The following is a 27,186-nucleotide window of genomic DNA, read 5'->3' as shown; positions in this document are numbered from 1 at the left end:
TGGGCTCTGGTGGCGTCGCAAGTCATAAGGGCGGGATGGGTGGGGAGCAAATCCGCTTGGGAGTGCTGGGGGTGTCTTTAACAGCACCCTGTTTGCCTAGTGCTGTAAACTTGGTGTCAAGTTCAGCTGTAGGATGAAATAGTGGTGTCTGACCCCCCTCTCATGCCTTTATGTAAAGTCATGGAGGATGGCTCTGGTGAAGTGTTGACAGGGAAGCGGTGACAGTTTGTGCACCCATCTGTCTGTCATTGGCTGTTGCCTGGGGAACAGAGTCGCTGGTAAGCGGCAAAGAGGAAGGCTGACAGTAGCCTTTGAAGGCTCAGTGTGAATCACTTCGTAATAGGAGGTAGGAGGCAAGGAAGAAGGCATGTGCCCCATCTCTGGAGTCTTGAGCTCACAGTCATGAGTGTCGGTGCTGATCGGCCAATCCAGTGGAGTGGTTTTGGGGATCAGTGCGTCATTTGAAGTGGTAACTAAAGCACAGAGGCGGGTTTCTCGTTCTGTGATGTATTCAGACAGTGAGATAGGCAGGGGTCGTTTCACCTGTGCCCAGATCGTCAAGTTCTGAAAGTCAAGCAGTGGCTCAAAGCGGTTAAGGAAGTCTTTGCCAATGAGTAGAGGAATGGCGTCAAATGGTGAGACATCACCGGGTGGATGAGGTCCATGGGACCGATAGACATGTGGACTAATGTCATGGCTGTCAGATTGAGGTTTTCAGGGCCGAGTGGCTGGACCTCAATGTCACAAGTCTGTAGTTTCAGGTCTGTGGGAGCGGGTCATAGCCTGTAGCTGCCTGAAGAGGGCTGATGACATTATAGTGATGTCTGCAGCTGAATCAAGAAGTGCTTCCTGCACCAGAGTGTTTTCAAGTGTTACAGGCAGGTAGAATTTCCGTGAAACTCCCCTTTCAGTAAGGTGACACAAGAAGTGTTGGGAGGGCGGACTGCCCTGAGTGGCTTTGGACTCTGTGAGAGGATTCTCTCTGAGTGGACTGTACCACCAGGAGTGTCCTGGAGGGAGCGGTTCTCTCAGTCCATCTGTGTGAGCGTGTCAGTCGTTTTGACAAAGTGTCAGGAGAAGGGGACTTTGGCTTTGCAGCAGCTGCGGCCAAGTGCTCTGCCTTCTTATCTTCCTGTTTGGACAGGGTTTGGAGCAGGCGCTTAAGCGCTGTAATTTCCTCCTTACTAAAAGTGGGTGTGTCAGACTCACTTTCAGTGTATCGCTATTGTGTCTCTATAGTGGGATCTCTGGAGTGTAGCTCTGAGATCGCCTGTCCCAATTGTTTGGGATTGTGATGCTTGTGTCCCCCTTCCGTGAAAAGAGGTGGGTTTCACAGCGGTTGGGCGTGTACCTGGGCCGATGGGTTTCAGGCCTCAGATTTTGGCTCTTCTCAGACCAAGATGGCTCTGAGTGACGTCGACCATGCTCATTTTGCTGAGGCAGGCTGCACCTCTGCTTCTGGCTTGGTCTATAATTCTGGGAGGTGATGCAGGTTGACGCAGGTGTTTCAAGACCAGGAGCTCGTTTTGGCTCCACCTGTAGGGAATTGATGCTGAGAGTGAGGACACCATGGGGCTCAGGATGCTCGTCATGGTGAGTCTCTGCTTTTCAAATCCTTTTGTAGCTAACTCGCGTAGCTGTCGACTGGTTTGGGTGCGTGGGCAGGCTGCCACACCCAGATGTGACTGGTAGTGGGGTGGAGGTTTGGATAAAAAGATATTTGAAGTTTAACTCTTCCTCCATATCGGGCTCATTTTTGGTACCAAAGTACGCTTGTCTGAGTCGGTTGTAGTACTGCTGAGGAGGTTCTGGCCTCCCTTGCTTAACAGCAAGTGCAGCTGTTAGACCTGATTGTGCTGTCAAGTCAGAATATTCCTCCACCAGTGCCTGGCAGAGCGAGTCATAATCTTGTCTGACATACCTGGGCTGGCGTTCAATAAAGCTGCTGACCTCTCGACTAGATGTCACCTTGATCAGGTAAATCTTGTCGTCAGTGGTGGCAGCAGGGAATTTCCGCAAGTAGTATTCAATATCTTTTAGATAGATACTGGTCTCATTTGAGCCTGTAGACTCAGGCTCGAAGCGTGTTATGTGGCGAGCGATTTTGTCTAAGTCCCTGTCAGAGGGGCTTAAGTCATGGTCAGCGTGGGCGGCGGATGCAGCCGAGGGGAGTAAGCCGTCTTCACCTGAGTAGGTGGAGGGCTATTTCTCTGGCGCTCTGTCATATGATCCTGTGGGATCAGTTGTGGGAGTGGTCGTGGAGACCATCCTCCTGAGGCTGGCAAAGGGGAGCAAGCCTTGTCTCTCTCTGGTGGGAGTGTTTTGTAGGAGGGAGTATGTTTGGCTGTCTCACATGAGAGCTGGAACTCTCTTCTGGTATCAGCCAACTCCTCCTTGTTTTCCTGCTGTAGCGGGGATTGGGTTACTCTGTCCCTGTCCTCTAGCTGTCTTCGCATTTCTTGCATGCGTTTTTGGTCAGCTTCTCTAAGTTTGCTATAAACCTTGACTCGTAATTTTAGCTCTTTAATTTCCCCCACTGCTTGTCTAAGGAGGGTTTCTGATTGGTCAAGAGATTCAGTTGTGTCTTTAACTTTACTTTTGGTCCACTCTAACTCCTGTTCTTGCTGAAAGAGTGAGTGTTCAAGCTGATTGGTCTTTTCCTGCAGCTCAATTTTCTCCTCATCGACTCCACCCTCCTGTGGGAGGTGGCAAGGAGCCTGTAGGTCAGTGATGCGTTCTTCCGCTTCACTTAGTGACTGCCTGGTGTTTTCCAGCTGCTGTTCAAGCTGGTGCGTGTGCTTAGACTGGGCAGACATTACAATAGCTAGTTTTCCTAGCATCTGGGACAAGGTTTTGTCCTTTGAGGAAGTGGCTAGAGCAGTTGTTAGCAGCTCTGCAAAAATTGTTTCAAGGTTCACCGCATCGGTGCCTTGTAGTTGGCTTGAGTAGCCAGGTATCAAGGTCTCGGTCATGTGGGCCAAGATGGAGTCAAAGTGTTCCAGTGGGTCGCCCCCACTGGCTGCCACTAAGCGTGGGTCTGCCATGTTCACAGGCAGGTACTCAAGTGGTTTGGTTAAGGACTTTGCTGTGAGTCCAAATCAGACAACAAACGAGTGTGTCAACTCAGAGGATATACCTACAAATACAAAAATAAATGGGTGTTGTTTCTATAGCTTCCTGGAGCTGTTGATGTTCCTTTAAGTTAATTTGGAAGGCTGGAATCTGAAGAAAAGAAGGATCAAAATCAAATCTATGGACTCAGTTATACAATTTGCTTCAACAAAATCAGAAGTGGACTACAGGTGTTAGCTGGTACAGCAGACCTGAGCCAGTCAGTTAAACAGAGTTTCAGCTAGTGTGTTTACTAGTTGAGAAAAGGGGAATGTCAGGTTGGAGAAAGCTGACTTTCAAGTCAGACTTAAATGCCCAAACTGAAAATTCAAATTTAGGGTGAAGGCAAAAATAGGAAAATGAAATTAAATCACACTTGGGATTAAAGTTAAATGCTATAGATCAAATCAAAGTTCATGTTACAACTAGCTTGACAATCAAAGCTCAAAGTCCTTAATGATCAAAGTCAAAGTTGGGAAAAATTGTTTGAGAAAAATTAAATTTTAGAATCAGAGTTCAAAATTGGAAAAAATTAAAATTTGAGATCAAAAATAATTAAATTTCCAAAATCAAAGTTCAAAGGCAATGAGAATAAACTCAAAGTTCAAAGTTACATTAACAAAAATCCCAGGCTGATTAAAGTGGATTGAATAAAAAAAAAAAAAAAAAAAAAATCAAAGCTGATTGGACTGAAGGTTTTTAATTACCCTTTGGTAGTTATCAAGTTATCAAAATTCCAATTGCTATAAAAGTCAGAGTCCAGATTACATTTATGATGAACAAGGATTAAAGAAAGCCTAGTTGGAAAGCTATCAATTCAACTTATCAAGCTTAATGTGGGTTTCAGAATTCCAATCAGTCCAAACAACAAAAGGTTAACAAAAATTCAAATCAAGATGTTATTCTGCATTTATCTTATTTCCTGCAAGGATCAAAAATAGCACTACAGAAAAGGCTTAAAAATGACAAAGTCAAAATCAGGGATATTGCAGCAGTAATGAGAATAAAGCTTTTTATTCAAATACAGCTGGATCAAAATTAGAAAAGCGAATCTTTGAATAAAAGATTGCATCAAAATTAATAGAACTACTCAGTGTAATCCTAGGTTAGGGTAGGAATTGGCTCAGTACCTTGTTACAAGCAAACACCCAATAGATCTTTAAAAGTTATTCAAGGAAAAAGGAGAGCCTGTGCTCTATCCTACACTTAAGGAGTAACACTCCTTATTAATTTAATCTGAGAGTCGACACAATGGTTTATGTGTCTCAAGTTAACAAGATCTATCACCAAAGTCTGGTTTAATTCACTCGATTCAAACGCTCATCTCTGTCACTGATGACGCTGAAGTCGATTTAATGCAGAGCATGCAATTTATTCCGCCAGCCAGTAGGGGAGCTGTGGCTCCGCCTCGGGCGCGGCCTATTTCTCAATGTAGAAGAAGAAGCGGCTTCCTCTCTGGTCCTCGGACCCAACAGCTGTTAGCTTCAGGCTAACGCAGTTAGCAAACCGTCGTTGCAGCAACGGCAGTAAATCAGAACACTGACGGACACCAGTCCCGCTCAAAATGGGGGAAGGACTCGCTCCTTTGTTTCAATGACTCAGCTTGCTTTCAAGCTTCGATTTAGCGTTAACTTAGCTCGGTAGGTACAACGCTACAGGCTGAACTCGGCGTCTTCACGCCTGTGACTCCACTGCCGGGCAGCTGTATTTGTTGAAGTAGCTAATTTCAACAGGATACCGGAGTTTTGCATATAACATAACAATCCACGGCTCAGCGCGTCAGACTGTTATTTATAGCCGCAAACAAATCACATTGGCACAGCGCAACTGTAATCTGTCTGCCTCTTATTAGGCCTTAAAATTATCAATATCGGTTAAGTTTCTCTCAACCAAAAGGGCATTTCATCCGCTCGTCAGCGGAGATTGTGTGTAGCTTTAGCTCAGATTTCTCATATGGCAACGTTACAGGAATGCATTCAGTTTAACATTAGCTCGGCCCTCATAGCTCAGCTCACTACAGCTCTGTACTGAACAACAAAGAATGATGGCGCGGCGGCCAAACAAGTTGCACAAAGCATTTCATTTCACAACAAAGAACATGGTCAAAACTCACACACACTTTCATCACTAACGTTAAGTTAAGAGGGAAGACAGGAGAGTTTCTATGGAGCGACTTACTGGGCGATAATTATTTCAGTGGCAAAATTTTGGAGGGAATTTTTTTTTCTGGGACTCTTAATAACTTCTCTGCATCAGGGCTGTGTGTATAGTCTATTATTATAGTATGTCACAAGGCCTCACACGGGGCACCATTATGTAGTGGACCTAAATTTATTAGTTATGCATTTTAATAAATTTATGAGAATTGATACCCAATTATGAATTATTATTCATAAAATCAGAATTTCCTCGTAAAGGGCACCACCGGAGTTGTTATAATCCTAGAGTCTCCGGACCTCTAGGTAGTTTTGAATAATTATACAATTATTACTAGTGATCAGTTAGTTAATAATCGCTCAATTATCTTAAATCAGTCAGTCAGTCTCATATCTAAAGGGTCAATTCTCTTGGCAGGAACTATAAATAGGCAACACACACAGCTCTTGATTATATTACAGTGAATTTATTCTCTAACTAAGGTGATAAAAGATGGTTGGATACAGGGAACATAAACATTTGCTGAACAATGAGCCTGGAGGTTCGATTGTGGGAAGCATTTGACTCATACGGCATAGAAGAGCTAATGAAAGTAAACTAATGCTATATTTTAGGAGTTAAATGGACATCTGATCACAGGACGTGTGTTAAGTCTTACTGCTTGTCGACAGCCTGCTTTTGGCCTGTTGCACGGGTCCCACTCTAGCTGCCGATCCTGGCTTTTTGCTAGGGATTCTTCGGGGTTCTCCGTGTCTGATTGAAAACGCTCCTCCGTCTGGCAATTCGGCTGTTTGCAGGTTTCCTTGGTTGTAGCTGGCGAGACCACGTGGCTTGGTCTGACCTCGGTGAAGTTGGCTCGACGAAAAAGGCTTAAAATGGAACTTGGTCGTTCCTGAATTAGTCCAGTGTAACTTAACGGACTCATAACTTTAACAAACAAAAGAAATAAAGAAAATAAACAAACTGAAGGCAGATCGATGTCTCGGCACTTCAGGTGTGTAGCTTCAGGCGAACAAAGGCCTGTTTGTTTCGCTGGCCGAGTCTGGGCGTGTTGCCTGGCGAGGCACGCCACGCGCGTGCCGAAGCATCCAGAGGGCAGAGACTAAGAGTCTAGAGTGAAGAGTCTAGAGACTGGCGAGCAGGTCGCGTGTCGCTCTTTTGTTGCCTGGGGCGTGGTTCCCCAGGGGGCGTCTCAGGTTTCCCAAGGGACTGCCTTTCCAAACTTAATGTCTAAAGAAAAGAAATCTATTTGCACGTATTATAATCAAATATTTTCCACAATCGAACCTCAATGGTTGAACGGTTGTACTGTTCTAAGCATTTGGTAACAGGAAACAATTGTCACATTAGTGGTCAGTATTTTTACACATTTAACCGCATTTCCGACGAGGGCATGTAATACTTATTTCGTCCACTTGGGGGAGCTCAGGTTACATGAGGAAAGCTTGGATTAAATCAAAGATCGTCTCTCCTTAGGAACCGGGGAATATTGTTGATTCATCCTTAAATTCAAGCTGGCGATTAAGAGTATAGTAAAACATTTCTTTGTCATCATTTCTAAAGGGATTTTGTAAGAAAGTATTATGAACAAGCATTGATTACATCAGATGAAGGAGTGTCTTGCTGAAAATAAAAACATTGCACAAGTAACTTCTTTTCAGCACTAATATCAACAACAGATAGCAACAACAGTTAACATAACTACTCAAATAGAGGCAAACGTATTCAGGTAACTAAAGATTTAATTACATTTAATTAGATGCGTTGAGTATTTTGGAGAATGCAGTCCTTTGTCATCCAAAGTTCAGTGTCTGGAACATGTCACACTTAGGTGAGACAAGGAGTATCCTTTTGATGTGGTAATAAAACAAAGAATAAGGTCAGTTTCCACGGAAACGTGTGTGGTGGGGTAAGTTTTGATAGGCTGTTCAGGGAGATGCCAATGGCTGGCTCGTGTCCCTTTGTCAGTTTAACAGTCAGGCCCCGCGTTATCAGCTTCGGAATCAAAATGGTGCCAGTTTTATGGTCGGGCTAGCACTTAGAGAAAGCAACTTTGACCCCTCCCCATCTTCTCTGGGGAGGAGAAAGGAATTTAGGGTAGCTCCACATTCATTCAATATAAAATGCACAAATCCACACCGTTGTTCACTACACTGGACCTCCTGCCCCTCCGGCGTCTCACTGCATGAACAGCAGAAAGTGAAGCCTTGACCAGAATGTCCAATAATTCCACTGATGAGAGAAGTCGGAATTAAATCCCTGGGCGTTGGTCCCTTGATGTTTATGAGCGCTCCTCTGGTGAAAGGGCTCCGGGTATCACATCACAATGCAAAGGTAACAAATGTAAACAAAAGAATCAGAGAGCACCAAAATGCCACGGGTGTCCTGAGCGGCGCCATCCTTCTCGCCAGATAGAGGTCAGAGGTCAGTGCTGTACATACAGGTCAGAGGTCAGTGCAGTAAATACAGGTCAGAGGTCAGAGGTCAGAGCCGTAGATACAGGTCAGAGCTGTAGATACACGTCAGAGGTCAGAGCTGTAGATACAGGTCAGAGGTCAGTGCAGTACATTCAGGTCAGAGGTCAGAGCCGTAGATACAGGTCAGAGCCGTAGATACACGTCAGAGGTCAGAGCTGTAGATACAGGTCAGAGGTCAGAGCCACTTATTGAAAATGAAGGCTCTGATTACTGATCAATTCTTTCAAGTCCCCAGAGATTATCAATCAAACATCTGACACGTATTTATCAGCTACAACATTTCACATTCACAACGTATCAATCAAAAGAGGAAATGACATCATAACAGGAAACCAGAATAATCCAGGAGATCATTTCCATGAATGGAAACAATGAGATCATGTTATTGATTTCCAGTATTGATCGAGAAGAAAGTGGAAGGACGGAGTTGAAAGAAACCAAATGTGTTGATCACTGAGAACAAAGAAATGCAGCTTTAATAGTTTGGATCAATGAAAGATTGATGATCAGTTCTCTTCACATCATGTTGAAGCCGTTTGGAAAGAAAAGTGGGCTCAGAGTCGGCAGAAGAAAAGGCCAAATATTGATGAAGCAGGAAGAGCAGTTTGGGATCAGATCCAGATCAGATATTTGTGTGTCTCGGTGTTCTGGACTGATGTTGAACATGTGGAGCTGAGATTCATTTACAGAACAGAGATGAAAACATTTGAAAGCTTCTTCTCTTCAAAGTTCAGCTTTAGATCCAGAAATGTAAAAGTCCAGCAGCTCAACACTGACAGGAGACATTACTGTGAAGCAGCACATGGACAAAACAATCCCAGCAGCATCAAGACTCTGATCATCTCCAACTGTCAGGATCGCTGGGTGCGCAAAGCAGGGGAGAGCCCAAACGCATGACACTGTGAGCTGAGATTGAGTTCCAGGGTTTATTAATCCCAAGCATGACAAACAGAACTCCCAGGTACAGGAAACTGGTAACATCCAAGAGCAGCAACTTCATACAACAGGGCATACAAGCAACAATGACTGGACAGGGAATGAACAGAAACACCAGACATTTCCACATAGGGACTAACGAGCAGGGCGGGAGCAACACAGGTGACTGGGATCAGGGTAACGAGGCAGAGAGACAGCAGGGGGGAACAGAGAGACGCAGATGCAAAACACAGAAGTTCACAGACCGGGAGTGAACACTTAACACATAAACTAAGATACAGGACTAAGATACGAGGCAAGACAGATACTAAATAAGATGTGGGTGAATAATAAAGGCTAAACAGAGACTAGAGCTGAATGAACAAAATCAGATTACTGAAACTGGCAGAGAACATAAATGACACCTAACCAACTATAACACAGGGATCATAACAGAGAAATGAGAACACAGAGTACCCAGCAGACTAAAACCAAAAGATGCAGAGAAAGAACTAGAATCAAATACTACAACAAGAACTAAAACACAGGACTAGGAACACAGACATGGAACAAAAACCCAGACTCCGCAACAAGACACACAGACAGGACTGAAAACCAGACACGCTCAGGACAGGATCGTGACACCAACAGCTTCCTGTGTTTCTGTCCCCTGTTAGCTGCTGCTGTCTGTGCAGCTCATGTTGTGCTTTGTTGTCCTCTCAGACTGTCAGGTGGAGGTGGAGGAGGGGGCGGAGTCTGTCCTGCTGCCCTGCAAGACCACAGACAACCTGCCTGAGGACGCTACAGTGGAGTGGAGACGCCATGAACCCAAACCCATACAGACAGTCCACGTGTATCAGAACGGCTCTGACCAGCCTGACCAACAGGACCAGGTTTACAGAGACCGAACAGAGATGAAGGAAGACCTGCTGAGAACTGGAGACCTCAGTCTGACCCTGAAATCCCCCACAGTCAGAGACGGAGGACGATACAGGTGTAAAGTCTACAACAAGGAGGGAAACATCCTGAGATGGAAAACAGTTGATCTCAGGGTCAAAGGTCAGTATGCAGACTGAGGTCAGAGTCTCTGTGTTTGTCTCTGTCTGACTGTCCTCTGTCTCCTCTGCAGAGAGAAGCAGGAACAGAAGCAGCTCCACTGATCCAACTCCTCTGATGGCCGATCAATCTGTTTGATCTTTGATCATTGATCCGATCTGACTCTGGATCAGAGAGAAAATGGAGGTGAAGCAGCTGATGGAGGACGGATGAAGACAGGAGGACGCTTTGTCAGCTTCTTCTTCACTCTGACTCCTCCTACTGACTCTCACACACAGTCTACACACTCACTATTGATTCCTGCTGATCAGTGATGTCAGAGTGAGGTCAGCGTGATGTCACATGTTGATCCACTCTGGGATCTGGACTAAGCTGGTAAACTATGAACAGAGACAAATGGCTGCTGGTATTAAAACATTTGCCGCTTAGAAAGTGAGTCACCAAATCCATCATGTTTGTCTGCACGCCATAAAAGGATTGCTGATCCAACATGAAATTATAACTGAGTTTAAGAAAGGTCAGAAAGGAGATGGTTTCTAATGAACAGGAGGTGCACAGAGTCTGCTTTGCAAGCAGGTAGACGCCGTTTACCCACTAGGAAAGGTCCAGGATTTCAGCTCATCCACTTAAAACTGTGAGAGGATATGTAACAACATTGTTTTGTGTCACTTTCAATTGTTTGCACTTTCTAAAACTAATCGTCTTAATAAAATTCCAGGATCCTCTTCAAGGACCAGTGAAACCCCATGAAGAGCCATTTAATGACTTCTGGCATCTTTTCAAGGACCCCTGATGTCCCTTAAGGTATCCTGGAACCGTAGGAGTTGGGAGAGTGTGTGTCGCTGTCGGAGGGGCGGGCAGGAATGTTGTCTGCGTCACACACACACACACACAAACACAAAAACCAGTGATTTTGTGATCAGCGACCTCTTTCTCTCTAATAAGGTGATTGATGAGCTATTCTTACTGAGTCTGTGTGTGTGTGTGTGTGTGTGTGTTTCATGTGCGTGGTCGATGACGTCAGAGGCTGAATGGGGGGCGGGGATTTGTCTGACTGGGACAAAGACAGCAGGGGGTCATTAAACACACACACACACACACACACACCTTTGGACGATGTGAACCTCTGTAGCCCCGCCCCCTTCCACAGGAAATAGTTGCAAACAACGACCCAGTAGCCACGGTGACGGTTTACGAGGAGGCGGGATGACCGAGGTCAGGGGTCGTGAGGAAGAGCGAGGGAGACAGAGAGAGAGTGAGAATCATCTGTTTGATTACAGAGAGAATACTGGAGTCTGATTCTCTCGAAGGTGATGATGATGATGATGATGATGAGGTCAAAGGCATACCTGCCGAGCGTCCTGTTTTTCCCATGATTTTCCTATTGTTTTACCGTTCTATCCTGGTATCCTCCCGTTAAAATACTTTCCAGTTAATGTACCGTACTTTCAACCTTCCTACAAATGTAAAAACCCCACTGTGCGTATTTTAAGTGTTTGCCACGCTCTCCTCCATAAAGCCGTCACTGTTTGGGCTGTTTGGTCTGTGTTTTTGTGTTTTAGATCTGTGTCTGTTTGCTTCCTGGTTTGTTTTGAAATTATCAGTTTCTGGTGTTCTGTGACGATTTCACAGCTTGTAGGACCCAAATGTCAGACGCCAGTACTGGCAGGACGAGTTCGATAATTTATTTACCAAGAAGTGCACAAGTCACTGCTGAAGTCTAGAAACGTCAGAACAGTATTCAGGAGGTGATGAAAAATAAGTCCACACACGACAAGACAATGCAGACAGAACAGACCAGCAGGTAATGTATACAGGGCCAACGAGCCGTGAGGAAATAAACAGGTGAGACACATCAGGTGATCAGACAGGGAAGACACAGACCACTTCAAACTAAAACAGGAAACAAACACCAGACACTGATCAGCTCTGAATGAACAAACAGACACAGATATAAAACACAGACCAAACAATCCAAAGCGTGACAAAAGCAGGTGGCAGTAAGTGGAACATCAGCTGTAACAGTGAGGAGAGATCACCCACCACACACAGAGTAATTCACTCGCATATTGCCCTAAAAATAGATACGTGCAAACTGCAACAATCATGGACAATGTGCGAGAAAATACTGCAACCTTCAGCAATTCTTCTGCATCAATTTAAAGGAGCAATTCCCAAAGTGCGGTGCGTCAGCTGCCTATAGGGGGTGCGTGACAGGAAAAATATGATGTTGATGTAGTAGTATAATAACTAATAAATAATTTTTTGGTGGATTTTTCATTAAATAAAAACCTGAATTGAAAACTTTCCTTTGTAAATTTAATTTAAAAATTAAAAACGTTATTAATAGTTAGTTCACAGGAAATGGCTACTCAGACACCTCCTTTCCTCTCACTCTCTCTCAGGCTGAGCCACCCACACTGTACTTACAAATCCTCATGCGGATCCTCTTATAGTCCATGTTATCTGTTTATGAGGCTATAACAGGATACAATTGTGAGAAAACAGAGGAGGGACATTTTGAAACGTTTTTTTTGTCATGAAAATACACCCCACCTCCCTCCACATGGTTCGGCACGCAGCTGAACTGTGAATTGATTGCAAAGTTACCATCACAGTCTGATAAAAAGTTTTACTGCCACTGTTACTTGTTAAAGTAATAAATATATAACGTTATATCGGCTGCCTTCTCTTCAACACACTGCTCCTCTGCTCACTAGAGCAGAGTGTTAATAGGCTATTATTCACACGGTGTAACCAATCAGATTGCTGTGGGTGGGACATTGAGCAAATAAATAAGTAAATAACTAAATAAGTAAATAATATATACAAATAACCAAACCTAGAGAGATGGGTGGTTTGGGGTGCAGCAACCCGGTCAAGATGTAGAAGGGGGTGCGTTGCCTAAAAAGTTTGGGAACCGCTGACTTAATGGATCAAAACAACCCATAGAAATGGAACAGCTGTAAGTGGAATTAATATAGAGGCCTGGTGTTAAACTACATACAAAACTGTAATGAGTGTAGTAACTATAAGTAATATATAACTATATATTAACACTATAATCTATAGTTTATACCATGAAAATAACATAGTACTTGGAATATTATATAGAATATATAAGAACATTTTTCAGAGTGCTGGCAGTGTTTGCAGGGTCAAAGATGAAGAAGAAGAGGAGGATGATGATTAGAGCTCCAGGTGTTTTAACTTACAGGTAAACAGGACTAGATTAGCAGCTTACACACTCAGCGACACCTGGAACCTCTCTAGACACCTTGGAACCCCCTTGAGTGCTCCAGGACCTACTTGTCAGTGCTATCTGTTGCTTCTCAGTGTAAAGGAGTCTTTGAGTGGTTCCAGGGTCCTTCCTGGAGTCCCCCTCAAAGCATCCTGCTGCCACTGCAGGAAACCTACAGTATAAGCTTCCTTATCGCTCCCTGGTACCATCTCAGGTCCTTATAACCCCTCAAGGAATTCCAGGCACCAACTCAGCACTCACTTTTTCAATGACGGCATGATCCTATTCAAGGACACCTGGAACCCCTTCAGTGACTCCAGACACAAATTCAATGACCTCTGACATGCCTTTAGGACCTTGAAACCCTTCAAGGACTCCAGGATAATTTTCAACCAAACTTGTAACCTCCTCATGAAACCCCTCAAGGGATCATGGGATCCATTCAAAGACTCCTCACAGACCTCTGAAATCTTTTCAGGGACGCTGGAAACCCTCGAGGAACCTATCCAACCATTCCTGGAACCTCCTCAAGGACCCTTTTGGCCTCCTCATTCTCTTTAACTCCCTCACATGCTGCAGGAAACTCGGGGCCTGAGAGCTCGAAACACGGCAGCTTAACAAAACATCTTGTCAATATGTCTATATTGTTTTGTTCATAGTGTGTATATTAGTTTTGTCTACTCTGTAGTTTGTGTCTGATTTTATTTTATTATTATTATTATTATTTTATTATTGTATAAGTAAGCACATCATGAGCAATGTACAATCCTGAGTCAAATTCCTCGTATGTGTACACATACCTGGCAATAAAACTGATTCTGATTCTGATTCACCGGTTCAACAACGTTCACCGCTTTCAGAGAAAACAGAAGACAAACAGAAATTGTCCCGGCTGTGTGCATCACTTTTTAGTGTCCCCTGGAAACACTGTGTCTCTGCTACTTGCAGCATTTCTGCAACATTTGGTTGTGTCCTATTTCAAGGACCTTGGAACCGCTCAAGTTCTCCAGGAAGCTTGTTCAACTACCTCTGAGTCTCTTCAAGAACTGCTAAAAAAAAACCCTCAAGGTATCCTGGGACCTCCTCAAGGATCATTCCAGGCTCCTTAACAACCATTTAAATCTTCCCATGGACGTCTGAAACACCCTTCGTGATTAAAAAGTGATTTTTCACTTGTGAATGAAGGTGACTCTTTTCGTTAACCTTCGCATCTGATTGGTCGATATTTTTGTCTCTTTTTTTCCTCCAAACTTTTCAATATACGACACACACACACAGCTCTTCTATCTTTGTCTCATCCATTGACTGTGTGTGTGTGTGTGTGTGTGAGACCCGTTGTCGGGGGTAACAGTGGTAAGAATGTGTGACATCACAGCGGCGGGTTGTATATTAGCGTGCATCTGTCCTCTGCACGTAGACCACCGACCCGTCCTGACACTGAGACAGGACAGACACCAAACTGCATTCAAAAAAACGTTGCAACTTTTGAGTCTGTCACGACGACATCTGAGACCAATAATCGATCGTTTTTATTGGTTGAAAACATTTTGATTGAAAACGTTTGAGCAGTTTTCATTACTGATCGATGACCAGCAGAATATTCTGGAGGTTTTTTTTGAGGATTTTCGTTTTAAATTTGGGATTTTTGTTGGAATATTTCTCTTCACCTTTCTGTCAGTAAGTTCTGCTGCTTTTAAATCCTGTTGTACTTAACATAAAGTTCAGTGTTTAAAATGTCATCTGCTGCTGGGAGAAGGTTTAGATGATTTAATATGATTTCATCATTATAATAAAAACATAATTTAATCTCATCTGATACAGATTTTCTTTAAATCTAATCTAATGTTTTAACAATAAATTAAATTTACTTGTTGGAGCTGCTCGAGGTTATTTGTACTTTTCTCCAGTGGTTCCCAACCGACGGGTCGGGCCCCTCAAAGCGGTCACTAGATAAATCTGCTGTATTTTAGAGTTTCATCATATGTTTTAAACAGTAACTAGTAATTATATGTATATGTAGTTATATATTAATAATATGTTACATTAATGTAGTGAAGCAAAATAAGTACTCCTCTAAAATGTGTATAAAGTTGTAGAAAATTAGTCCAAGTACCTCAAATGTGCAGTACTTGATTAAATGTACTTGGATACTTTCCAATGCTGAATATCTACCACAAACAACCTGAAGTATTTCCAGCTAACAGAGAGAGCTCCGTGTAGTTTGTAATACAAATGCAGGAGCTGTAACTTTATATTAATCAAACTGTCACACTGTGACCCTGGGGCCCCTCAGGGTCTGGGGCCCCGGGTTCACAGTGTTGCTGCTGCTGGCAAGTCTCTCACCATACATGGGTCAGGAGCATGGATCTCTGACTCATTCACTTGAGTAAAATTTCTCATGGGCCCAAAAAGATTTTCTGGGTTTGCGTTCCACTGCACATGCTCAGTAGCGCTTTGCACCCTGGTGCCGCTCACTGGGACACCACACAGATTAAACCGTTTCAGTCACGTTTTTATGTTGTGGGAAAGTTTTACAAATATAAAACCTTCATGGATGAAACTCTGTGAGCTGTGAGGCTGCACTTATAAACAGCAGTGCTTTGAGCTAAATGCAAACAACTGTATGCTGCTGTGTGGTGGTGATGGTGCAGTGACAATGACAAGTGGAAGCTTTAAGCAGTAAACAGGGTGCAGCCCAGGCTGATGGGATGTTATTAGTTCTGCAGGGATTTGGTCACAAACCAAAGTGTTGGACACATTAACACGTTGACCTGATGATGGCGCTGGATGAAAAGTAAGAGGATCACTAAAGTTATTAGAGCTCATCCTGAGGGGAACATGAAGGTCTGAACAATATTTCATCAGAATCCATCCAACACTTTGAGGTGTTTAAGTGTGGACCAACGTGTTGGACTCAAAGAGGGGCGACCTCTGACCTTCATCTAGACCTCTGACCTTCATCTAGACCTCTGACCTTTGTCTAGACCTCTGACCTTCATCTAGACCTCTGACCTTTGTCTAGACCTCTGACCTTCATCTAGACCTCTGACCTTCGTCTAGACCTAGACCTCCGAACTTAATCTAGTATTTTGACCTTCATCTAGACCTGGACCTTTGTCTAGACCTCTAACCTTAATCTAGTACTCTGACCTTCATCTAGTACTCTGACCTACATCTAGTACTCTGACCTTCATCTAGTACTCTGACCTACATCTAGTACTCTGACCTTCATCTAGACCTCTGACCTTTGTCTAGTACTCTGACCTTCATCTAGACCTCTGACCTTCGTCTAGACCTCTGACCTTCGTCTAGACCTCTGACCTTCGTCTAGACCTAGACCTACGAACTTAATCTAGTATTTTGACCTTCATCTAGACCTCTAACCTTAATCTAGTACTCTAACCTTCATCCAGACCTCTGACCTTCATCTAGACCTCCGATCTTCATCTAGACCTCCGACCTTAATCTAGATCTCTGACCTTAATCTAGACCTCTGACCTTCATCTAGATCTCTGACCTTGATCTAGACCTCTGACCTTCGTCTAGACCTAGACCTACGAACTTAATCTAGTATTTTGACCTTCATCTAGTACTCTGACCTACATCTAGTACTCTGACCTTCATCTAGACCTCTGACCTTCATCTAGACCTCTGACCTTCGTCTAGACCTAGACCTCCGAACTTAATCTAGTATTTTGACCTTCATCTAGACCTGGACCTTTGTCTAGACCTCTAACCTTAATCTAGTACTCTGACCTTCATCTAGTACTCTGACCTTCATCTAGGCCTCTGACCTTCATCTAGTACTCTGACCTACATCTAGTACTCTGACCTTCATCTAGTACTCTGACCTACATCTAGTACTCTGACCTACATCTAGTACTCTGACCTTTGTCTAGACCTCTGACCTTTGTCTAGTACTCTGACCTTCATCTAGACCTCTGACCTTCGTCTAGACCTCTGACCTTCGTCTAGACCTACGAACTTAATCTAGTATTTTGACCTTCATCTAGACCTCTAACCTTAATCTAGTACTCTAACCTTCATCCAGACCTCTGACCTTCATCTAGACCTCCGATCTTCATCAAGACCTCCGACCTTAATCTAGATCTCTGACCTTAATCTAGACCTCTGACCTTCATCTAGATCTCTGACCTTGATCTAGACCTCTGACCTTCGTCTAGACCTAGACCTACGAACTTAATCTAGTATTTTGACCTTCATCTAGACCTAGACCTTTGTCTAGACCTCTAACCTTCAACTAGTACTCTGACCTTCATCTAGTACTCTGACCTTCATCTAGGCCTCTGACCTACATCTAGTACTCTGACCTTCGTCTAGACCTCTGACCTTCATCTAGATCTCTGACCTTAATCTAGACCTCTGACCTTCATCTAGATCTCTGACCTTAATCTAGACCTCTGACCTTCATCTAGACCTCTGACTGGAGACGTGCCAACACTACGCAGCCACAACATCTCCCTGAGCTTCTTTCAGTTAACACTAACCCCTCCTGACATTTTGTTCTGAAGGCTGTTCATCATTTTATGGAGTTCTAAATTACCGAAGAGGGAAAGTTAGCTCTCAGAGCTTTTTTTAACCTTTTTTAACCAGGCAAATTAGTTCAGAACAAAATATCTTATTTTCAATCACGGCCTGCAAGAAGAGGTATGTATGAATTAAGATTACGATGAGATGATTGAGACACAACATACAAGAAACGTGGAAAAATTGTTTCTTTCATGTTAACTTTCTGGGGTTTGAATGGATACAAAGACAAAGGGTTTATTAAAACATGGCAGCCCAAATGTCTCCTTACTGATGTTTTTAAATGGACCCATCAGTCATCAACAAATAATTAATGAACAGCTGATAAAGCCAACAGTTACATTTTTGCACCATTAATAAAGACAAACTCACCACAAGGTACATTTAGTAGCTGCTCCCGAGCTTTCGTTCACATCACATGATCTTCCTTCAGCAGAAAACAATGAACGAACACCTTCCAGCCAATCAGCATACAGGACAATCTGCTGCCGTGGCAATGTTTCATTTACTGAATCTTGTTTTCTGTCTGATTTTCGTCAGATTTTTGTTCCCCACGATACAAAGATGGCTGTTTCATCTTCCTCCTCCTCCTCCTCTTCTTTCATTCCTCTCCTCCTCCTCTTCCTTACTGTTGCCGTGGAGTCGAGACCTTCATCACAAAAAGACGACAAACAGGTCTGTGTAGATCATCCTCTTATTCATCCTCATCGCCATCCTCATCACATCATCATCATTATCATCACCTTCATCTGAAGATCACGCTCACTTTCTTCAAGCTCAAAATCTCATGATCCTCTCGGTCGTTGTCATCTTCATCTTCCTCATCAGTTCTGTCGTCATCTTTAACTTCTAGCCTCATTCTCAACCTTCCTGAGACTAAGCCTTCAGCTCATCTTCGTCTGTTTTGTATCTATACTCATCATTGTTTTCCCCATGTTCTTCATCATCTTTGTGTTCTTTAGCTAGGGTAGATCATCAGAACATGTTTTAAAGAAACGACCTGCTGTCACTTCTCAATAAAGATCAAAATGTTGAGTAGTTACCAGGGCCCAGTTGTTCAAAACATTTAATCTGGATCAGAAAGATCCAGATTTGGAAATCCCATGTTTTGCTATCCTGGATCACGTAACCCCTCTAACTTTTATAAAAAAAAACACAAACATTTCCTTCCATTTTCAATTTCTTTAAACAGTCAGATCATCTGACCCATAACAAGTCCAAGAAAAAAATATGTAAATGCACAGTGATACACTGACCCTGATATTTTAAGCATGTGTTGTCCAATAGTTAAAATAAATAACATTCAGAGAGCAGATTTTAGCTTTCAGGAGGCAATCTCAGACTGAGGGACTGACTGGTTCACCTCTGATGATTGTGCCTCTGTAATTAATGTACAGTAATAAGGGACAGTTGAAATTAAATACAGTATTGTTGTGTGTAAACAGTGGCGGTTGTAGGCCAGTTTTATTGGGGGGCCAGTCTGGGGCCAGTTGTTTTGTCAGAGGGGTACATTCAGTCCAGGACAAAAGAGACAAAGGCAATCTTCAAGCTTTCAAAATGTCTTGTTTAGTATATGATGTTATGTTTTCGTATGTTTCAGTAAATTATAGTTATTTGTTTCAGTAACAGGATCTTTTCAGTGACGTAGTTATAATTTTATTAAATCACATTATTCAGAAGCATTCCTGTTAACTTTAGCTCAAGTTACGGTACATTCTTTGATGCAACACTTCTTTGTAACAGTATGAGCTCTAGTGTAGTCTATTTTAGCAGGAGTTTTGGGGACTATCAGAGATTAACGGCAACAGTCAGGTGACAGAGAAATAAAAATAATAAATAAAGTAATAAATAATATATAATAAAGTATCATCAGCATAGGTAATGACATTGTTAGAGGTGTGAGTGCTGCTAAGATGATGCACAGAAGGCAAGCAGAGGTCAAAAAGTAGAGGAGCTCCACACTCAGTACAAAACCTGTTTGTGGCGTCTAGAGTGACGGCTTAATGCTGGCTAAAGTGAAAGATGTGAAGATGAGGGTAGGGGTGGGCTAGCTACAACCAACATTATCTGAAGTGTTTATTGTATTTTGGGGTTATTATACTACTACTGTAACTTTGTAGCTAATATTGTACTTATAATTATTATTATTATCATTATTAATAAAAACTTTCGGATGTGTGAGGATATGAAATCACGATGGAAATATGTACTTTTGTTTCAGGGCATAAATATTAGTGTGCAGAAAGCACATGCTCTTCAGAGAGGTGCTGAGACTCTGAGATTGGTGATCTATTACATTGATTAATTTACAAATAAACGTCATTTTAAACCTTCTCTTTCCTCAGGTCTTAAACTCTCTGTTCGGCCCTCGTCTCGCTTCTCTCATCTTGGCCCCGCCCAACTCTGATGACATCACAGAGGGCTCAGCTGGACTCCCTGCCCCCTCACCCAGGGTATTCGCCGCGGGTCACGGTGCTGCGAAGGGATTGGCTGGCAGACGGGAGGCGGTCCCTCGCTTCTTCCTTGACTTCCTCCAGCGACAGTCCAAGATGAGGAGGCGGAGCAGGAAGTCGATGGTGGGAGGGAGGGGATGCTTCGGGATGAAGATGGACCGCATCGGCTCCATCAGTGGGCTGGGTTGTTAGACCCCGTCCTGCAGACCGCTATGTTAAATTTTACTGACCAGACAGGCTGACTCCGCCTGTCTTTGTGATGTCACTACAGGTGACCACGAGCTGACCCTGCATGACCTCTGACCTCCAGGAACCCCAAGGCCTCCGGTCAGAGACTTTGTGTTGGAACTTTACTAACGAAGGACTAAACTAAACTAAACTAAAGGGAACACACCTGTTTTAGACACAGGTAGACATCAGAGGAAACGGAGGTTCCCTCCTAGCTCCCCTGGAATCCTATTAATGACCCCTGACCCCTGAACTCTGACCTCTGACCCCTGGCTGCAACACAGCCAGCAGAACACTGTGTGTGTGTAAGAGAGACAACCATGTGTTAAACATGCTGATGAGTGTGTGTGTGTGCGAGTGTGTGTGAGGATTTGACGGCAGTCTGACTGCACGCTGCAATAAAATGAGAAACTTCAACTTGGCTCACGTTGCTTTATTGGACAGTAAGTTAGTACATTTACTCCACTGCTGTACTTAAGTACAACAGTGAGGTACTTGTACTTTACTCAGGTCTTTTCTTTTCATGCTACTTTCTTCTTCTACTCCACATCTCAGAAAGAAATATTATACACTCACTGGCCACTTTATTAGGTACACCTTGCTAGTACTGGGTTGGCCCCCCTTTTATATATATATATATATATATATAGTTTGTTTTGAAAAGTGGTTTAGACATAAAGGCTCAGACTTTGAGCATTAAGGTCTTAAATTACTACTTTCTGTAGAAATTCTGTGAAAAAGTGTAAGGGGCTTTATTTATACACAAAATTCCAGTGGAGATGACAATTAAAAATGTAAAAAATATAATGGAAATAATGCTGTAATCAGTTGCTTGTTTTTATAGCTTAAGTTACATTTTTCCAGTTTTTTTATTGTTCAAATAAACCTTTCTCATAGTATTTTAATTTGTTATTTAACATTTCTTGTCACAAGAAACTGTATTTATCAAAATATTTTTAACAAATGCTTTCATAAAGTGCTGGGAAAACGACCCCAGAGTAAATGAGGTACTGTAAAAAAAAAAACACATTTGTAGTAGAGAAATACTTTATTGTAGTACTTTCCTGCTCTAAATCACACTTTAAACAGAATAAAATTGTACTTGATTTCATGGAATGGCACTTAAACAGCACCTTAAATTACATAACCCCGTATGCAAAACTGTGGTGTCTTTTATAATATGATGTTGAAAATTGTGTTGTATTGTCTCTAATTTAATGTTTAGCTGTGTCAGCTAGACGACCTGCCGGGGACTACAGATGTAAAGCCTCAAGACTAACTTTGGCATATTCACATTGCTGAAAAGCTAAGATGTCCATTAATATGCACCGTCCTTTTTAAATAAATAAAAAAATGACACCTATGTATATCCTGTATATACCACACACCAATCAGCCTTCAGATTAAGCCCACTGACAGGTGAAGTGAATAACACTGATGATCTGGAACCTGTCAGAGTTGATGTGTTAGTCCCGTTATTACAAACAGAATTATATACAGGAATTTCAAAATGACATTTAATTAAAAAGAAATAAATCAATGTTTCCCAGCATATTAAACACACAGGACCCTGCTGCCATGATAAATGATTCAATGGACTTTCTGAAGTTGTAAATGAAAGATGCATGACAGCGATAACTTGTTCTAGAAACACCATCTGCCTTGGTGAGGGGGAACATAACTTGTCCTCGTCCAACAGAGGGACATAAGGCTGATGATGTTCACCGCCATTATCGAGTCCATCCTCACCTCCTCCATCACCATCTGGTACGCTGCTGCCACCGCCAGCGACAAGGGCAGGCTGCAGCGCATCATTCGCTCTGCAGAGAAGAATCTTCCTTCTCTTCAGGACCTGTACGCCTCGAGGACTCTGAGGCGAGCAGGAAGGATTGAAGCTGACCCCTCGCACCCCAGACAAAAACTGTTTCAGACCCCCGCCCCCGCCCCCAGGTTAATGTTTGCACAACACATCAGATCTGAATGTGATTCTTCTATTGCAATAATGTAAATACTAAACTCATATTTTTAGATATCTTGTTATCATTGTTGCTGTTGCCAAAACAAATTGCTCAGATGTGTAAAAACACTTAAATCTGATTCTGGTTTTGCCAGATTGCTGATCAGTGAGACCAGTAATCAAGAAATAAAAGCTCTCTCTGGTCCATGAATGAGACCAGGACGCCGCGTGTTGTCCTTAATATAATAATTAATAATATTCACTCCGATCAGAAAGAAGATGTTTAATGATTTTCGACTGACAAACGTGACTGAAACATCTCGCGGCATCTACACTAGAGGGCAGCGGGGAGACACTTTGGATCTGGTTGTCCCCTGTCACGTGACGGGGCCCTTGGCTTCAGGGTTAGCTCGCTCGGCTAGCAGCTTCACTCGGACGCTGTCCGCCTCACAACACAGACCCGATCCTCGGCACGGATTCCCGTCCTAGCAGGACCTTTTCACCGGCACCGCCTCCTCCTGATACTCGGCTGTAGTTCCCGGCTCCTCCTTGTTCTCCGTCCTCCTGGTCCCGGTCCAGACCCGGTCGGCAAACCCGAATCATGTCGGCGGTGCAGAGGATGAAAGTGGCGAACGAGCGGCACAGCAAGACCATCACACAGCGGGGACACGTCCAGAAAACATCGGTACTGACAGCCGGGCTGCGTGGGCTAAACTGATTTAAAACATATCAGTTTATCTCTTTTAAATGCACAATAAATCCGCTTTAGTTCAGGTTTTATACGTTAAAATGCGAGACAAGTTCTGGAGGCAGCTCGGGTTTGACAGAGCTAACGTTAGCATTAGCATTAGCAACGACACACGGGGGGTCGATTTTGCACAGTCCAACATTAATAAGATAAAAGCGCGTTTAAATATTCTTGCAGATTATAGATGACGGAAAAACAAATGAAATGCTGGCCTGTGGCATGAAGTGACTGGTTAATGTGGATGAAATGAAAGAGAGCCAGACTCCATTCAGAAATCTGCCACATTAATGTGGTTTTGCGTGTGGAGTCACAAACGCTAAATAAATACGGTGATATATCACATGATACTTTTGTTTGATTGCCTTGTCTTTAACTCGGCATAAACAAAAGTTAAATGTATATCGTTTGTTAACCGTTTCTCGCGTACATTTTTGCTGTAAACACCGCGGTGGGCGGAGGCGCGGCGTGCAACGTTACGAACACAATACTAAAGATTCAGAGAGAGGGTTTGAAAAAGTCTTGATTTTGCAAAGTTTGCATAAGCCGAATTTAAGGAGAGCTTCCAACGCGTTGTATTAACGTAAACTATTGTTCTTTAAATTGTATTTACTTTTGTAAACATAAAACGCAGCATTAAATATACGGATTTCTCAATGGAGTTTGTGATGAGCTCTGTTAGCATGGTGGTGTCAGCTGTAACAGCATTGTGTGCCCAATGAAACCATCTCTGACATGAGTGTGTTTATGGTAGGCTAGCTAATTAGGCCAGACCAACACTTTGGAGAGCAGTAAAAGAAAATGATAGTGGTTTGACTTAAAGATTTCATGATTCTGACTTAATTTTGATTTATTTTGACTCAGCATGAGTGTTTATTTGTAGCCCTCCTAATATATTTTCTCTCTTCCTGTGGGGAAACGACTAAAGGGGCCGATTAAGTAAGTGAGGCCCGTGAGCTCAGCCGTGACCTGATGATCACAGCTGCTGTCAGTTTGTTGTTACTTTGTCGCCGTGCTGCGAACAGAGCGACGCCACCCTGCTGATTAACAGCAGCAGAGTGAGAGGAAAACACCACAGCAGAACATCTCCCGCCGCCTGCAGGATTTATACTAGTTACTGTGTTGTTTTCCCAGAAGGAAGAAGTGAGCAGCCATGTTTGTTAGTCTAAAAGAGGCTTTGTTTACCTGGTGCGCACTAATAAATGTGTAATATTGTGTGTTTCAGCGGCCAGTAAACGAGGAGAAGTCTCCGGTGGGTCCGTGGCTGCTGGCGCTCTTCGTCTTCGTGGTTTGTGGGTCAGGTGAGTGTCACCTGCAGGTATCACACAGGTATCGCGTGTGATAACGGACGCACTGCTGTTAAGCAGCTCTGCTTCCTGCACAGCTCATCTCATCTAAATGGGTTTCCTGCAGAGCTGCGTCTCGGTGTCACACGCTCCTTACTCACGCATATCAGGCCTTAAATGCTGTTAGATTTTTTAATTTATGGGGTTTTATTATTTAATTACAAGCATCTGATGCTTGTGTGCTGAAGTCAGTTCTGACCTGCAGACAGAGAGTGAAGATGATTTTTATTTATTCAGTGTCATTTAGCAGGGACAGTGTACATTAATAAAACATAAATGTAAATGAGACTGTTTTTCATCTGTAGTCCCTGTAACAGTGGTTACACAGTCAAGCTAAAAAAACTAAGAAATATAAAGTATAACATATTTCATACATTTTAAAACAAGTCATACTTTATGAAAGCATGAAACAAAATGAGTTGGAAGAAAATATTAATCTTCACTTTATTAAAAAAATATGCAACATGCAGCCCAAAGCTCAGAACATGAATTAATTATTAAAGAATCCTTCACTCTGCTGTCAGGAAACAAGTGTCAGCAAACTAAAAGCCTCTAAATGCTTTAACTTTAACACATTGTCTGCAGAAATCTTCCCACATGTTCTTTACGTGGTTAGTTTCACATCTGGTAGCTCAAACTCGCTCACCTGTGTTTTAAAGTGTCAACTCACGCCGCTTGTGAGCACCTGTGCCAAACCATTACTCTGAGAGCAACAACACGGATCCAGATGTGACTCGTTTTGCACTATTGGCTGCAGCAGTGTGTGTACTCTGTGTGCTGTAATAAAACAACCAAACGGCGAGGAGACACGCCGTTATCTTTAGTCCAGCCCACTTTGGACGGGCGGAGGATGTAAAGTATCTCTGAAGTGACTTGTTGCATCTCTTGCAGAGGTCACGGACACGTAGCTCTGCTCTTATCTTAAGTGAAACCGCAGCAGCTCCTCGGCTGTGAACACGTCTTTTATCAGAAAGATGAACTCGTTCTTCAGTTGAAACTCAAACTGTGTCCTCCGAACTCACACAGGCTAAATTATTTTTTTGTACTTCTCACCCTCAACGGTCGCCATCTTGGCTACATAACAAGAAGGGACGACCATCGTATTTTCAAATTGGCGGCAGAGATTGAAAAAGTACAAGCACGTTAATAAAATATATTTAATTGAAGTGCAGATATTTTGGTGACAAATCGTCATGTCCAGAGCACAACAGCCGTGTTTGATTCGAGACGCTGCCCTAGGCTAGTAAGTAAGTACACAGTGTACTACGTGTTGGGGTACTAACGGGAGTATCTGAAGTGAGACGCAGTTTGACTGAAGTGAGCCTAGCTTAGCACAAAGACAGGAAGCAGGAGGAAACACACTGTGCTGTGATAGGCCAGTATAAAAACTATACGAATATAAATGTTTTAAATCAGACATTTCTTCAATTCAAAGCAAAAAGCAATTAAAACTGTAACAGACTGTATTTGAAAGTTTTGTGTAGAACCTTTTCAACTTGTTGTATTGTTCTACTTGTTCTGGATGTTTGTTCTTGTACCGGAACCAGATACACAAACAACTCCTCAGCTAAGTTAATGTGATGAAAATGGGTTAAACAGTCTGCGGTTGAGCGTCTCAGCGGTGGACAGTCCATTATTTTGGGTTGCTGCGACCTACAGCTTATTTTTCTTTTGCTGCATTTTAAAAGCGTTCTCACTCCCAGACTCGTCACATATGGACGCATGGTCAAGACCCATCGCCGTCAGTTTGTAACGGGCTGGGGACCCCTATAGCGTCATAGTTCAACGCAGTGGGGGAAGCCCTGTAGCATCAGTTTTTGACGGTAAAGGCAGGTATATGATATTTAATAGAAAAGGGGTGGATGGAGGGCCAGAACCCCGACTTTGAACCAGGAGACCGGGATTCGTGTCCCATGTGAATCAAAAAATCAACATTAAATATTTTAATTTAAGTTACGCAAATTACGTAGATTGCGCAAGTGACGGAAGTGACGTAAGTTAACATTCGTGTTAACTGATATTTACCGCAGAGCCAAAAACATCTATAAATGATGCTAAAGGGCTAACCAGCGCGTTAAAAGGCGACGCCAAAGGGCCTTGACCAAGCGTCCACATGTGACGAGCGAGAACATGTTGGCATTTCCTGTGAGTCGACGTTGAGCCACAAACTCCACCTTTGTGCGGGTGACTGTGATGGGCTAACGTCGCTGTTAGCGCCGCTCTCGGTTAGCGGCCCACCGTAGAGCTGGCATCCAATCACAGGGACGCGTGCAAGTGTTCTAGCCAATCACAGCACAGTAGGGCTGCCAGAGGGAAAAAATAATGCGGGGGAAACTGTTAGCTTAGCATCAACCTTCTGACAACTGCAACTGATTACTGTGTGTGTGTGTGTGTGTGTGTGTGTCTTGCAGCCATCTTCCAGATCATCCAGAGCATCAGGCAGGGCATGTGATGACCTTCAACCCCTGGAGCAGAGTCACATGGGGGGAGGGGGTGCACGTCGTCATCATGACCCGCCTACCGCACGCACACTCACAGACACACACAAACAGACACACACTTGTTCCTGTGGAGTTTAAATCTGAGCTGTTTTTTCTTCCTACCTAACCCAACCCCTCTCTCTGTCTGCAGTAAATCAGATGTGTGTTGTTTTTTTTTTACGTCCTTCACTGTCGATGAAGCTGATCAGATATGGTTATTGATTGCTTGTCAGATGAAGTTTAACTCCCCTCCTGTCGGTCTGACGCAGTCGTCAGCTGCTTTTACTCCCCCGCCGGTTTGTCGCTGACGTTTGGCTGAAGCCGATGTGTCTTTGATTTAAAGGAGCCGCTGACTTTTATATCATCACCCACAGATCCCGTAAAACCGTGCTGAGCCTGACTTTTATTAAACCCGTCCGTAAGTTTCAGGTGATCTCGCTCCGGGACCCAGTTTGTGGTCGTTTACTGTGAA

At 43.3% G+C, this 27,186-nt stretch overlaps 4 protein-coding genes across 4 annotated transcripts in view; 3 read left to right on the top strand and 1 right to left on the bottom strand.

Annotated features, from left to right (window-relative positions):
- Positions 1–13,690, top strand: part of LOC119912639 — a 20,033-nt gene extending 6,343 nt beyond the window's left edge. Inside the window, exons 6-7 of the mRNA XM_038731923.1 lie at positions 9,384–9,719; positions 9,790–13,690. Of these exons, the coding sequence (XP_038587851.1) occupies positions 9,384–9,719; positions 9,790–9,854 (401 nt within the window). The 3' untranslated portion in view covers positions 9,855–13,690. The remainder of the gene's footprint in view (positions 1–9,383; positions 9,720–9,789) is intronic.
- LOC119912613 (butyrophilin-like protein 2) overlaps positions 1–27,186 on the bottom strand; it is a 566,400-nt gene that overhangs the window by 372,526 nt on the left and 166,688 nt on the right. The window lies entirely within an intron of this gene.
- LOC119912733 (C-type natriuretic peptide 2-like) lies at positions 18,050–20,534 on the top strand. The gene is made up of 2 exons (XM_038732028.1): positions 18,050–18,180; positions 19,851–20,534. Exons 1-2 carry the CDS (start codon positions 18,070–18,072, stop codon positions 20,148–20,150), a joined length of 411 nt encoding a protein of 136 aa, XP_038587956.1. The 5' UTR covers positions 18,050–18,069; the 3' UTR covers positions 20,151–20,534.
- Positions 22,540–26,893, top strand: LOC119912738 (stress-associated endoplasmic reticulum protein 1-like). The gene is made up of 3 exons (XM_038732033.1): positions 22,540–22,828; positions 24,114–24,189; positions 26,646–26,893. Exons 1-3 carry the CDS (start codon positions 22,745–22,747, stop codon positions 26,684–26,686), a joined length of 201 nt encoding a protein of 66 aa, XP_038587961.1. The 5' UTR covers positions 22,540–22,744; the 3' UTR covers positions 26,687–26,893.

The sequence above is a fragment of the Micropterus salmoides genome, unplaced genomic scaffold, assembly GCF_014851395.1.
Source record: "Micropterus salmoides isolate LMB-PRFRI ecotype aquatic unplaced genomic scaffold, ASM1485139v1 Ms_hic_scaffold_2, whole genome shotgun sequence".
NCBI lineage: Eukaryota > Metazoa > Chordata > Actinopteri > Centrarchiformes > Centrarchidae > Micropterus > Micropterus salmoides.
Note: the sequence above shows the minus strand (reverse complement) of the source record. Positions and strands in the feature narration are given on the sequence as shown.

What these genes read in the sequence shown, in the direction of transcription:
- LOC119912733 (XM_038732028.1), top strand. Translation starts at nt 18,070, where the DNA reads ATGGCTGTTTCATCTTCCTCCTCCTCCTCCTCTTCTTTCATTCCTCTC. An exon ending in CACAAAAAGACGACAAACAG is followed by an intron (nt 18,181 to 19,850) that starts GTCTGTGTAGAT and finishes CTCTTTCCTCAG; the next exon opens with GTCTTAAACTCTCTGTTCGG.
- LOC119912738 (XM_038732033.1), top strand. Translation starts at nt 22,745, where the DNA reads ATGTCGGCGGTGCAGAGGATGAAAGTGGCGAACGAGCGGCACAGCAAG. An exon ending in GACACGTCCAGAAAACATCG is followed by an intron (nt 22,829 to 24,113) that starts GTACTGACAGCC and finishes TGTGTGTTTCAG; the next exon opens with CGGCCAGTAAACGAGGAGAA. An exon ending in CTTCGTGGTTTGTGGGTCAG is followed by an intron (nt 24,190 to 26,645) that starts GTGAGTGTCACC and finishes TGTGTCTTGCAG; the next exon opens with CCATCTTCCAGATCATCCAG.